Source organism: Ochotona princeps, chromosome 8 (genome assembly GCF_030435755.1).
Source record: "Ochotona princeps isolate mOchPri1 chromosome 8, mOchPri1.hap1, whole genome shotgun sequence".
NCBI classification, from domain to species: Eukaryota; Metazoa; Chordata; class Mammalia; order Lagomorpha; family Ochotonidae; genus Ochotona; species Ochotona princeps.
The window spans coordinates 46,420,701-46,434,730 of NC_080839.1; the positions used below are offsets into that span (position 1 = coordinate 46,420,701).

Sequence of the window (14,030 nt, forward strand, 5' to 3'; positions counted from 1 at the left end):
TATCATGTCAGAAAGGAGAATGATCCTGATCAAGTCTCTGATAAGTCAGAGGGTGGTATTAAAAGACTATTTAAGGGGCTTGATACAGGGAAAAGTTACAGACTACGATTTAGGAAACTGGTTTTAGTGTCAGCCTTGTCAGTGACTATGGAAACTTCAACAAATCATCTGTTCTGGTTTCCTCATCCATGAATTAGCAGTAATATCTGTCCTTGACTTTTCAAACAGTTAGCCAGAGTTCAAGCGATGAGTAAATGTAAAATAACATAGCAAATTGTGAAGGCTTAAAGGGTGAGTCAATAAAGGAATCAATGGTTTATTTTTTAAGCAAATATTCATTGAGCACCCATCCCATACCAGTCATTGTTTAGGAAGGTGAAGAAGATAAAGCAATAAATTAAACCAAAATTTATGATCTCATGGAGCTTCATTTCTAATGAAAATAAACTGGAAAACAGATATGTAGAAGTACAAATATAAAATATCAGGGTATGATAGGTTCAGTGGAGGAAACGAGAAACAGTAACAATGCAGGTGATGAGGATGAGACGGTGACTAAACAAGACGATTATGAAAGCTCATTAAAAAAATACCATCTAACCAAGATTTGAAGCAGGAGAACCCTGGGGAAAGGGCACTCCAGCTAGAGGGAACAGCACTGGCAATAGTGCAGCTACACAATGATCGTCAAGCACAGCGAAGGAACACTGCATCCTCTCACATCACGCATCCAGTGGTTTTAGTCGTGCACTTCAAATAAACATGAGGAGCAACCATAATCTCCAAATTCTTTCAACATACTGCTTAATCTTACAAGTCACTAAATAAAGAACACAGACATCAAAAGAAACAAAAAGATTTTTCAAAACGTAAATTGGCCTTACTTCCTTTCCCTCATGTTGAAGTTTTCTATTAGTATCCGTCACTTGATTCTGTAGAGGGAAGAAAATTTAAACTCATTAAAAAAATCATATGTTTAGACAACAGTTAAATAAGATCAAAATGGAAACTGAAGATAGTAGGATTAGCTATTTTTAGAATCCCACCACATACTGGCCCAATGGAACTTAAGTCCTATCAACTTCACGAGTGCTAGAATGAGTAACCTTTCGAAAACTGAAAAGAAACAATTCTAAAAGGCATATTTGGTTTGGGACATGCCCAACTAATAACACTAAAACAACTAAAGATTACATGTTTTCTTTTGAGAGAAAAAGGGGTTAGGCCTGGCACGATAGCATAGTGGTTAAAGTCCTCGCCTTGCACGCCCGGGATCCCAAATTGTTGACGGTTCTAATCCCAGCAGCCCTGCTTCCCACCCTGCTTGTGGCCTGGGAAAGCAGTCGAGGACGGCCCAAAGCCTTAGGACCCTGCACCCACGTGGGAGACCCTGAAGAGCTCCTGGCTTCGGACTGGCACAGCTCCAGCCATTGAAGTCACTTGGGGAGTGAACCATCGGACGGAAGATCTTCCTCTCTGTCTCTCCTCCTCTTTGTATATCTGTCTTTCCAATAAAAATAAATAAATCTTTAAAAAAATAAGAAAAAGGGTTAAGCAAAAAATATTAAATCAGTGGAGGAAAAACAATGCACAGGGAGTCTTCTTCACAGAGTCTAGAAAGAACAAATTCATCAGGGAGTTCTTACTTCATAAATTATTCCTGCAAAAGCTGGGTGTAAGTTTAACTTCTTAACTCAAAAAGTTTCCGTGTGTCCTAATTTAGGAAATGTTATATGTTAATTCTTCTTAGAGCATTACTTCTTAACAGTTCTTAATATTCCCAATTTCTAACCTAGTCTTTCCAACAGAGAGCCAAAAATATGTGAACAAGCTTTAAAATGATCCACAGTTCATCACTAAAATGAACAAGAACATAGCTTTTTCCTGCACCCATTTTTTGATGCTTCCATTGATGAAAAATGAGTGCACAGAATAATTTCCTCCTCTCAGATATCAAAAAATAAGCAACATTAACTTCCAAAACATTGACACTTTCTAGCCTTCTACTGCATCTGACCCTCCTTATACTTTCAATACATCCCTTATCCCAGTATTTCTTATGATGTTGCTTGGAATATGAAGAAACGTTATGGAATGTTAGTAACAGGAACACACACAGACTCATACACAATATGACACACAAAGCAATGCTCAAAACAGGGATATCATACAAAATACATTCCAGACTTAGTTAATGTAAGGTTTTATTAGAGATCATCCCAAGAAACTAGGTTTCCAGAAAATACACTTTTTAAAAGTCCTGTATGTTGAGCCCAGCACAGTAGCCTAGTGGCTAAAGTCCTGGGATCCCATATGGGTGCCAGTTCATGACCTGGCTGTTCCACTTCCCATCCAGCTCCCTGCTTGTGGCCTGGGGAAGCAGCGGAGGACAGCCCAAAGCCTTGGACCCTACACCCACTTGGGAGACCCCAAAAAAGGCTCCAGGCTCCTGGCTTCGGATTGGCACAGCTCCAGCCATTATGGTCACTTGGGGAGTGAATCAGTGGACAGAAGATCTCTCTCTGTCTCTCTTCCTCTCTGTATATCTGACTTTCAGATAAAGATAAATAAATCTTTTTTTAAAAGTGCTGTATGTTGTACCTGCACTATCATAACTACATGTATTCCTGTTTTCAAAGACAAAAAGAAATCCAACCGTTTCCATAAAACCTTTATGAAGAATCAGAAAGGTAAGAAACTCTCAATTTCCCTCTTTATTGTTTACCTAATACTTACCCTTAATTTAGCATTTGCTTTCAATTTTTGATTTGTAGAAATGGTTTTCTCATTTTAATCTATCACAGCTATCCATTTTTTCCTTTCTAGCTTAGAAATCTATATACAAATATAATCACCTCTCCTAAAATCATATATTCACCTAGATCTTTTGTAATTCTATGCTTTGCTTTAAATTATTAACTTCTTCTGATATTAAGGTTGGAATGTTGAATGAAGAGGGGACCCTACTTTAACTCTTAAAAGTTAAACATGAAGTAACTTGAACAGCAAATCAAATTGTTATATTTATAGTAGAGGAGGCGAATAAAGGCACAGAAGAAAGCCGTCACCATGCTGGTAATACTGACTCCTAAAGGTGCTCATGCACAATTGTACAGCTCCTTAAGTCCTTGAAATCCCGGGACACAGTGCGCCTTGGCCTTCAACATTTTGGAGATTTTATGACGATAATGAAGTGAAGATTATGTGTTACATAACACATCCCCCAATGAGAACTAGGACAACATCCCACACCACAACCAAATATGATAGTATTGCTGTAGCAAAACATAAAAATTAATATTAGATAAAAATGTTTAAATTAAATAAAAATAATAAATCAAATTATTATATTAGTTAAAATAAGACATTTTCATCATTTCATGTCCAGTTAGGTCATGTTTTACAATCAAATGAGTTTTTAAACTAATGTAGTTTTAAAATATAACTTAACACCATATAATCCACTACAACCCTCAATAAAACCACACCTTCACTCTTCCATGAGTTTTATACTATCAAGTTAACTCTATGCCCCAGGAAAATAAAACAAAAAATCAAAAGCACAAAAACAGGAAGAGAGTAAAACTGTTATTACTTACAGATCATTTAAGAAATATTTACACAGAAAACTCAAAAAAATCTACATATAAATTATTAGAAATAGGCGAGTTTAGTGAAGTAATTCCATTTAAGATTAATAAGCAAAATAACTTGTCAAAGATTCAATGAATCTTTGCCAGGGACCAGATCAATGTGACTGACAAGCGTCCATCCAAGCTGAATGTAACGGTCAGCACCTTTCTGCATTAGTAGAAGACACCCTACTACCCTTGACTATTTGTTTGGTTTAGTTTTTTCTTTTCCTACGTGCCTACACTGTGAAGAGCTTACAGCAATGTCCTGGAATTCTACTATCTTATAATGCCATATTTTATCCAGCAAGGAAGCAAATTACATGAAGAGTCCAACTGAATTCCTGTGTGACAGAGACAATTACTAATCACTGACTCTGATCCACATCTAAATATCCTACTTGAAATCTAACTGAGGTGGGTGATTTTGCTTTTTAACTAAAATGCCATAATCTCAATTATCTAGGTTTCAATATAAATTTCTTTCTTATTACACAAAAATCTTTACTACAATACATAACCAGCAATGTGATCCCTATTTCTTTCCTGCTAATCAAAACCCCAGTATGGAACAAGGGAAATGCGTCTCTTACTTTGAGTTTCTGGGCTTCTCCTCTCACTTTGAGGAGTTCAGTTATAGAGTCCACAAAGCCCTGGTAATGAAAGTTGCACATCTTCTCAATTTCTCGGTCATGATTGCGGATGCGAGTCTCCAACTTCTCCATGAATCGTCCATGTTCCTCACCATCATAGACAGACCTTAAAAAAAAAAAGGCAAAAAGATCACACCACATTTCCTTCTAAAAATAACAAGATTTACAAACACAGAAGCAAATATTTTTGGCAATCAAAATATATCGGGTATGTGAACCACAAAGTAATCCAATTTTCTCTGTCTCATTATCTAGATTTCAATACATATAGTATATACATATCAATACACACATACTACATATATTCCTTTTAAGATTCATTTGTTCATTTATTTGAAAGGAAGAGCAACAGAGAAAGATTTTCCTTCATCTAGTTCACTACCCCAAATACCCACAACAGTCAGGACTGGGGCAGACCAAAGCCAGGAGCCAAGAACTCCATCTGAGATTCCAACACGGGTGAAGGGGCCCAAGTACCATTATCCACTACTTTTCAGGCACATTAGCAAGGTGCTGAATTGGTAGTAGAGTTCCAGCAATCCCATATGGGATACCAGTATCACAAGTGGGGATTTAACGTGCTGTGCCACAATAAGGGCTTCAGGTACTCAGTACCATTTCAACCACAGGTTGAGTATCCCTTACATGAAATGTTTGGGACTTTATGCTTTTCAGGATTATGGAATGTATGTATACACAAAATGAGCATTTTGATAATGTGAACTAATCATGAAATTCACTTAAACCTCACATATACACATTCATACATGTAACCTGACAGCAGTTTATTTAATGCTTTTAGTGTTTCTGCATCTGACTATAATCTATGTCATAAAAGGTCAGATGTGGAATTTTCCACCTGCAGAACCATATCAACATTCAAAGAGATTCTGATTTGGGACCATTTTGGATTCTTGAATCAGGGATCCCAACTAAATAATAATAATAACAACCTTGTGTTCTCCAAAATACCTAAATGTGAAAGCTTACTTTCTCCTTCAAAATGTTTACTGCTACCTCATTTCAAGCTGAAGCAGACACAGAGATATCTCCACTCCCCTTTCTAAAATCACCCGAATTACTAAATCTGATATCTGTTGCTTCTACTCTGAAGATGTGCTCCAAGTTCCGATACGTTGCCACTCTAGAACACTACAGCACAAGGAGAGGCAATCAGCAAAACATCCACTGAGAGAGAAAGACACTGTCTCTAAGACCCCCTGGCAATCTTTTCATGTCTCAGAGCATCACTACTGTGCTATTCACTTAACTCTCCTTTGCATGATGTATTTTTCTCTCCATCAGATCTTTCTATGCATGTGCAAACATGAGTCCTCAAAACCTGTCTTTAACTGTGCTTCAGTGTCCAGCAACCACATCATTTCTCTGCTCCCCTTCCCAGCAAAAACTCCTTTCAGCTTTCTGATCTCTTCATTTCCTTTGATTGGCAGAGTAAGTATTCATCTTACTCCACCTAACAACTACATTTTCTATGGCTTGATATCCTCGCCTTCTTTAAACTCTCTTACCTGAGGACTTCAACAATTCCACACTAACTTAGTTCTTAACCTTGCACTAGTATGTCTTCTCTATCTCCTTCCTCAGCTGCTCCTCTACTACATTTTTTTTAATATTCTTTGAACTTCTTTATCTGTGCTCTGTTACCAAGTGATATCATCTAAATTCATGGCTTTAAAATATCACCCACAATCAATGAACTTCTGGGAACACCAGATTCAAATGTCTATTCAACAACACCAACCGGATTCTTAAAAAGCCATCTAAAATTTAACAAAGGAAAAAATCATTTATTATCAACTTATGTTTATTCCCAAACCTGTTCCTGTCCAAATTTCCCAAACACCCATCAATCCCACCATAGTTTATGGGACTATTCAGCCAAAAATTCAGAAATTAATTCAGAAACTAATTCTAATCTTTCTCTTCTGTTCATAAACCTGAACCAAATAATTACTGACATTTCAACCCTCCAAAACCTGCTTTAAAATTAACCACACTCCGGGCCCGGCGGCATGGCCTAGCGGCTAAAGTCCTCGCCTTGAACGCGCTGGGATCCCATATGGGCGCCAGTTATAATCCCGGAAGCTCCACTTCCCATCCAGCTCCCTGCTTGTGGTCTGGGAAAGCAGTCGAGGACGATCCAAAAGCTTTGGGACCCTGCACCCACGTGGGAGACCCGGGTCGGCACGCACTGGCCCATTGCGGCTCACTTGGGGAATGAATCATCGGACAGAATATCTTCCTCTCTGTCTCTCCTCCTCTGTATATATCTGACTTTGTAATAAAAATAAATCTAAAAAAAAAAATTAACCACACTCCATCTTTTTCACTAAAATCCTAGTCTAAATCTTAGCATCACCACTGCAACAGCCTCCCAGGTCTCCTTTCTGCATTTCCCATCTCCTTCATCCTCTACCCCAATTCAGACACTCAACACAGCAACTAAAATAATCTTTTTATAGCAATAATGCAAATGTTACACTCCAGCTTACACCTCGTAAGACTTCATTTAACAAAAAACATTAAAATCTTGACTCTTGGGGAAGAGGGAAAAGATGGCCGACCGCAGAAAACTGGTGTAGCTGAGTCTGCAGAGGGATAGGGACAAGATTCAGTGGAGCAGAGAGCAAGAACAAGAGAATCGCTGGGAAAAGTGTCCAAAACTCCCTGGAGACAGCAGGACCAAGGCAGGTCCCACACAGGCAAGGGAAAGCTACTGTAAAACCCTCAAGTCTGTAATCTGCAGCCTGAGTAGGTTAAGGCAGACACCATTCAGGACAAACAGGGGCCTTGGTCAAAGGCTGGTGAGTCATGAATTGACACAGGGAGAACCCCGGCGGGAGTCGTTGCCTGCCCATAGGAGACAGAGGGAGGCAGAAGGACCCTTAGGACAGGACATCGGTGACAGGCAGCCCCTGCCGGAGGAGGGGACACCAATGGGGAAAGGGTAACCAGGGAATAATTCATACAAGTTGGAGGCACGCAGGGCAAGGTCTGAACCCCTCCACGTCCGAAGGCTCTGAAGCCTGAGCCCCACAAAGGGACACCAGAATCACCTGAAACAGAAATGTAGAGTTCATCGGGGGCAGAGGCTTCACTCGATCGCCAAGCGGCACGGGTACAGATGCCGAGAGAACAGAGCAGAGGCCACAGGGGAGCCCAAGGGCAGGAGTGCAAATACCAGGAGCTAACAGGGGAATACACTCCAGCCAGCACTTGCCCATCAAGGGCAAGGGAAGGCACGTCGTCATCAGAGCTGGAAAGTGTGCCTGCTGGTAATGCACTGTACAACAGCAGCTGGACACACTTGCACTGGGTGCCCATTTAGCCAGTGGAGGCTGCAAAGGTGCCAAACATTGAAGGTGCTTGCACACAGAACAGCAGCGGGAACGTACTCACCCTGAGTAACAATCCTGCAGTCAGAGGTTGTATGAAACTCCAAGACTTAGTTGCCAACTTGCTGGACACACATCCGCCTGAGAGCAGCACGTCAGAGAAACCTCTCCCCCACCCCCAAGCAGGGACACAGTGAGCTTCCTTGTCAATCACCAGCCTTACAGAATACAGACAGGCGTATCAGGAAAAGCCAGCAAACCACCAGAGATAGAAGGCGTGCAATTTGACAGCCATAAGAAAGCCCATAGAGATCATGGAAAAAAAGTGGAAAACTAGGGAAGATTTCAGATGAGGGGGCCAGTGCTTCCCTCAAAAATGAACAAAAGGTTATTTCAATCCTAGAGCTACAGAGCAAAGATACTGAGGAGCTCCCAGACAGGGAATACAAAAAATATCATCATGAAACTATTCAGAGACAATGAAAAGCATTCGGAAAAACTTAAGGAATTCAAGAATAACATCATCACAGAGACAAAACAGGCTCAACAGCCATAGTGGATGCAAAATGCTCCAAGGCTGAAAAACAACTAAGCAGTATGGTACCCTTCAAAATAGCAGAGAAGAAAATGAAATACCTGGGAATAAACCCAACAAAAGATATGGAAGATCTCTATGAGGAAAACTACAAAACACTAAGAAAAGAAATAGAAGAATGCTTCAAAAAGTTGAGAAACATACCATGTTCCTGGATGGGCAGAGTAAATATTATCAAAATGTCCATATTACCAAAATTAATATATACATGCGATTCCAACCAAAATACCAAGAATATTCTTCACAAAGCTGGAAAAAAAATGATACAAAGGTTCATCTGGAAACACAAAAAACTACGAATAGCCAGAACCATCCTAGAATAAAAACCTAGCAGGAGGGATCACAATCCCAGACCTTCACACATATAATAAGGTGGTAGTTATCAAAACAGCCTGGTACTGGCAGGGAAACAGAGAAGACCAACGGAGTAGAATAGAAACACCATAACGGAACCCATACATGCACAGTCATCTAATGTACTGTAAGAAAACAGAAACAATCAAGGTAAAAAGGAAGGTTTCTTCAATAAATGTTGTTGGAATAATTGGTTAACAACCTGCAGAAATAAGAAGCAAGACCTGAACCTTTCATCATACACAAAGATCAAATCTAAAAGGATGAAAGATCTAAACCTACACCCAGAAACCATCAAATTTTGGAAGCAAAAGTTGGAAATACCCTGCAAGATATAGATGTGTGCACAGTCTTCCTAGAAAAATTGTCAAAAGCAAAGGAAATCAAGACCAAAGTAAACAAATGGGGCTGCATTAAGCTAAAAAGCTTCTGCACAGCAAACAATCAACAAAGTAAAAAAGCAACCAATAGAATGGGAGAAGATCTTTGCACACTACACAGGAGACAAGGGACCAATTTCCAGAGTATACAAAGAATTAAAGAACAACCATAACAACAAATAAACCAGTCAAGAAATGGGACAAGGGAGATGGGCAAACACTTTTCAAAGGAACCAATTCAAATGGCTAACAAGCATATGAAAAAATGCTCAAACTCCCTGGCAATAAGGGAAATTCAAAGGAAGACAATACTGAGTTTGAGGTTCCACTTGACTCCATTAAGAATGGCCCACAGGGCCCGGCAGCGTGGCCTAGCGGCTAAAGTCCTCGCCTTGAATGCCCCGGGATCCCATATGGGCGCCGGTTCTAATCCCAGCAGCTCCACTTCCCATCCAGCTCCCTGCTTGTGGCCTGGGAAGGCAGTTGAGGACGGCCCAATGCATTGGGACCCTGCACCCGTGTGGGAGACCCGGAAGAGGTTCCAGGTTCCCGGCTTCGGATCGGTGCGCACCGGCCGTTGCGGCTCACTTGGGGAGTGAATCATCGGACGGAAGATCTTCCTGTCTCTCCTTCTCTGTGTATATCTGGCTGTAATAAAATGAATAGATCTTAAAAAAAAAAAAAAAAAAAAAAGAATGGCCCACAAACAGAAAACTACCAACAACACATGCTGTCAAGTTTGCGGGGGAAAAGGAACACTACAACACTGCTGGTGGGATTGGAAGCTGGTGCAACCACTATGGAAGTCAATATGGAGAATACTTAGGCAACTGAAAGTCTACCTACCATATGACCCAGCAATACCACTTCCAGGAACATATCCAAAAGACTTTTTACATGAAAAAGCAGTATGTACCCCTATGTTCATTGAAACACAATCAATAACCACAAAAACATGGAAGCGACCTAAATGCCTGTCAACAGAGGACTGAATAAAGAAACTGTGGTTTATCTACTCCATGGAATACTACTAACCTAATTAAAAACCTGAAATACAATTGTGTGTAGCCAAATGGGCCAAACTGGAGACCATTATGCTAAGAGAAATGAGCCAAGGGATACTGTCAAACCAATTATAAACAAGCTCTGCTTTGATAGGTGGGACAGCTGCAGAATAAGCATTTGTCTGAGAAATCTATTTAGAATACAAAAAGCAGAACATACCACTGACATTGAGAATGGGGGATAAAAGGTTTCCAAGCTAATCATATTCCTTGCCACTTGCAGAATGGAATGAATCACTGAATACTTTTCCAACCTAAATAACACAGCCATATTATCAAATACTCCACAAACTCTTGGTTTGAAACTTAGGACATCTTGACTCAGCCAACACGTACTTGCAAGCATATTTCATTTCATTAGATAAGACTTCATATTTTTCCTCCAAAAATCCACAGTACTACCACAAAAGATAACCTAAGAAAAAAGAAAATCATAATGCAATAAGGTGCAGGAATCTAGCGGGGGGGGGGGGTTGGGGAGGGGGGGGAAATCCCAGTGCCTATAAAACTGTCACATAATGCAATGTAATCAATAAAAATAAATAAATTTTAAAAAAAAGAAAATATTAAAGGCAAAAAATTTAGAGCTTATTTTAATCATGCCTCCCCTAAACCACCTGAAGTTTCACTTAAAAATAAATTAGGATGACTGGAGGGGAGAAGAAAGGGGAAGGAGGGGACTTCTGGGAGGGGGAAGGAAGAGCCCAGCACCAACTAAATTGTATCAAAAACAATTTTTAAAAATGTAAAAGAAAAAAACAGAAATTAGGATAGCATTTGGCCTCCTGATTAAGGTGTGGGTTAGGGAAACGTATGTTCCATCTTTCACTCCATGTCAGAGTGCTTGGTTCCAATTTCTCTTCCAGATTCCTACTAACACAAACCCTGGGAGGCAGCAGTGATGACTCAAGCAGCCGGGTAGGAAAACTGGGCTCAATTCAGAAATCCCAGCTTCAGCTGCAGAACCAATTCAGCCATTATGGCCATTTGGGGAGCAACCAGTGGATGGGAGCATATCATGTCTCTCTCCCTCTGCCTCTCAAATAAAAATAGGAGGAAGAAAAGGAGGAGAAGAAAGCAAAGGGCCAATATTATGGTGCAGCAAGTTAAGCCTCTGCCTGAAACATCTCACATCAGATGTCAGTTCAAGTACCAGCTGCTCTACTTCCATTCCAGTTCTGCTAACATGCCTGGGAAAGCAGAGAAAGATGGTGCAAGTACTTGGACCCCTGCACCCATGGAGGAAATCTGTATGGAACGCCTGGCTTCTGGCTTTGGCCTGGCCCAGCCCTGACTCTCATGGTCATTTAGCAAGTAAATCAATGGACAGAACCCTTACTCTGACTCTCCCTCTCTTCCAATTCTGCCTTTCAAGTAAATAACAAACTTCGTTTAACACAAAAAGTGAAAAAACATGAATTTTAGTTGCCTGTTTAGTTTTGGTCCTAGCACTGAAAATGAACTAGCTATGCGTCATTAACCAATTCAGTTATTGATCCACACCTTTTTATGTGAAAACCTGGAAGAAATCAATCAAAATGTTCTAAAGAGCTGAGCTTTAAACTTACACAATTCACCTCCAGTTCTAAATTCAGTCAAGAATGTAAAGATCACATTTTCATGTAGATAGGAAGTTAATGAATTTTCTACCCCCTTACTGTTATTTCCCAGCTTATATATTTTTTTCATTTGACAGAATTACAGAGAGCAGAAGAGACAGAGAGCTCTTCCATGTGCTGATTCACTTGTCAAATGGCTGCAATAGCCAGGGCTGAGCCAGGCCAAAGGCAGCAGCCAGAAGTTCCTTCCAGGTCTCCCACATGAGTGCAGGGGCCCAAGGACTTGGGCCTTTTTCCACTGCTTTCCCAGGCACCTTAGGAGGCAGCTAGATGGAAGCGACAGAAGCAGGACTGAAGCCCATGTGGGATACCAAGCCCACAACATTAATTGCTCTACTGCAACAACCCCGCCACCTTTGCAATCCCATTATTCTCTTATAAAATGTTGAATTACACAAAAGGTTTACAGTATGTCCCTAGAATCTTTGGGGAAATTAAAATCAAGACAATACATAAAACACACTTATTTAAAACAAAGAAAATGGATTCACATACCATAGGTCTACTTCAAGAAATCCATGATCCCCAGGCTCTATATGGATTTTATAAATATAGGGGGGGCACACACATGTACTTTTAAGGCAAAAGGATATATAGTTTTCAAATATAAAGTTCTGTTTAAGATGCCTGCCATGGGAAAACATAAGGTTGAACTGAACACCACCTAACAGTGCATCCTGAATCCTCATTTCTAGTGTATCAGTTATCATCTATCAGTTATTAAAGGCAAAAAAGAAACAAGTCTTAAATTTTTTAAGGATTAGAAATCCACTAGATCCAGTCAATATTAGCAGTCAGCATTGAATTTGAACAAAGCAGTTTTTTCCCTCTTCTGAACAAATGGGAGAATGTGGAAAATGGAGAAAGACTGCCATCTACTGATGGCCCGTTTCTAACTCAGTATGGCCAAGTAGATGCAGATATTTAAAAATGTCAAACTACATTTGTAAAACATCTGATGTCTAAAACTTACACCAAATTATGAAATCATATTCAGAATATTCTAATATTTACATTTCAAGTTCTATTACAATATACTATCTTTAGAACCAAGTCATATGCTTTGGACATGCCCCAGTGTGTCACAAAGACTATATAATAAACTGCATCACTGACTTAATTAGCGATAATGTCAAGAAAGACAAATAAGAAAATGCTTGAATAGTAACTTCATAGCCTAAATTTTAACTGGTTTCAAAAACATAAAAATAAACATATATCTTTGAGGAAAAAAATGTATCCTAATGTCTATATCTGAGACATACTTTCAAATATCACAACTGTTTCATATTCCTTTCCCACCAAGATTTCATGTGCACATTGAGAGAATATTGCATATCAAGTGTAAGAAACCTACAGAAGAGCACTGGAGGAACTGCACTCAGCAAATGCTCACCACTTCCCTCACTGAAACCATTAAAGGAATATACCACTTGCTTACAACCTACATCAGCTTTTTTTTTATTAATTATTATGCATTATGTGACAGTTTCATAGGCTCTGGGAATCCCCCCACCCCTCCCCACACCCCTCCCCCCTGGTGGATTCCTCCACCTTGGTGCAGTATTACAGTTCAAATTCAATCAAGATTCTTTCCTTGCAAACATATACCAAACATAGAGTCCAGCCACTTATTGTCCAGATGGGTTGAACAGTTTCTTGGCAACCTATATCAGCTTTGAATCTGCTTTTCAAAACAGGAGGTGCAAATAATGTTATGAGAAATTATTTTATTTGCTTTAAGTTTTGTGCACTTTAAAAAAAAAATCAGACATTATTTCTACTTTCTTAATGAGGAACCTAGACCCTAAGAAGATAAAGTAACTTTCCAAATTCACAGAGTGAGAAAATACTATTTCTAGTATATCAGTATGTCTCATGGTAAGGCAAAGTAAAACACACACCAGCTGAAAGAAGTCAGAGTCAGAGGGTCCCGGCGGCGTGGCCTAGCGGCTAAAGTCCTCGCCTTGAATCCCCCCAGGATCCCATTATGAGCGCCAGTTCTGGTCCCGGCGGCTCCTCTTCCCATCCAGCTCCCTGCCTGTGGCCTGGGAAAGCAGCTGAGGACGGCCCAATGCATTGGGACCCTGCACCCGCGTGGGAGACCCGGAGGAGGTTCCTGGTTCCCTGCATCGGATCGGTGCGCATCGGCCCGTTGCAGCTCACTTGGGGAGTGAGTCGTCGGACGGAAGATCTTCCTCTCTGTCTCTCCTCCTCTCTCTGTATATCTGACTTTGTAATAAAGATAAATCTTTAAAAAAAAAAAAAGAAAAAAAAAAAAAGAAGTCAGAGTCAGAATACAAAGTTCCCATTTTACACTTGAGGAAAGGAGGCCAGAAAAAATTAAATGACTTCATCAAAACTGTATTTCTTGTTA

At 40.0% G+C, this 14,030-nt stretch overlaps 1 protein-coding gene across 6 annotated transcripts in view; it reads right to left on the reverse strand.

The window, feature by feature from the left end:
* The window catches only part of EXOC6B (exocyst complex component 6B), a 584,809-nt gene that overhangs the window by 470,362 nt on the left and 100,417 nt on the right, over window positions 1-14,030 (reverse strand). For all 6 annotated transcript variants that reach the window (XM_058667964.1, XM_058667965.1, XM_004582805.4 and 3 more), the window contains exons 2-3: window positions 4,226-4,391; window positions 885-932 (exon numbers count right to left, since the gene is read on the reverse strand). In XM_058667964.1, the coding sequence (XP_058523947.1) occupies window positions 885-932; window positions 4,226-4,357 (180 nt within the window). In that variant the 5' untranslated portion in view covers window positions 4,358-4,391. The remainder of the gene's footprint in view (window positions 1-884; window positions 933-4,225; window positions 4,392-14,030) is intronic.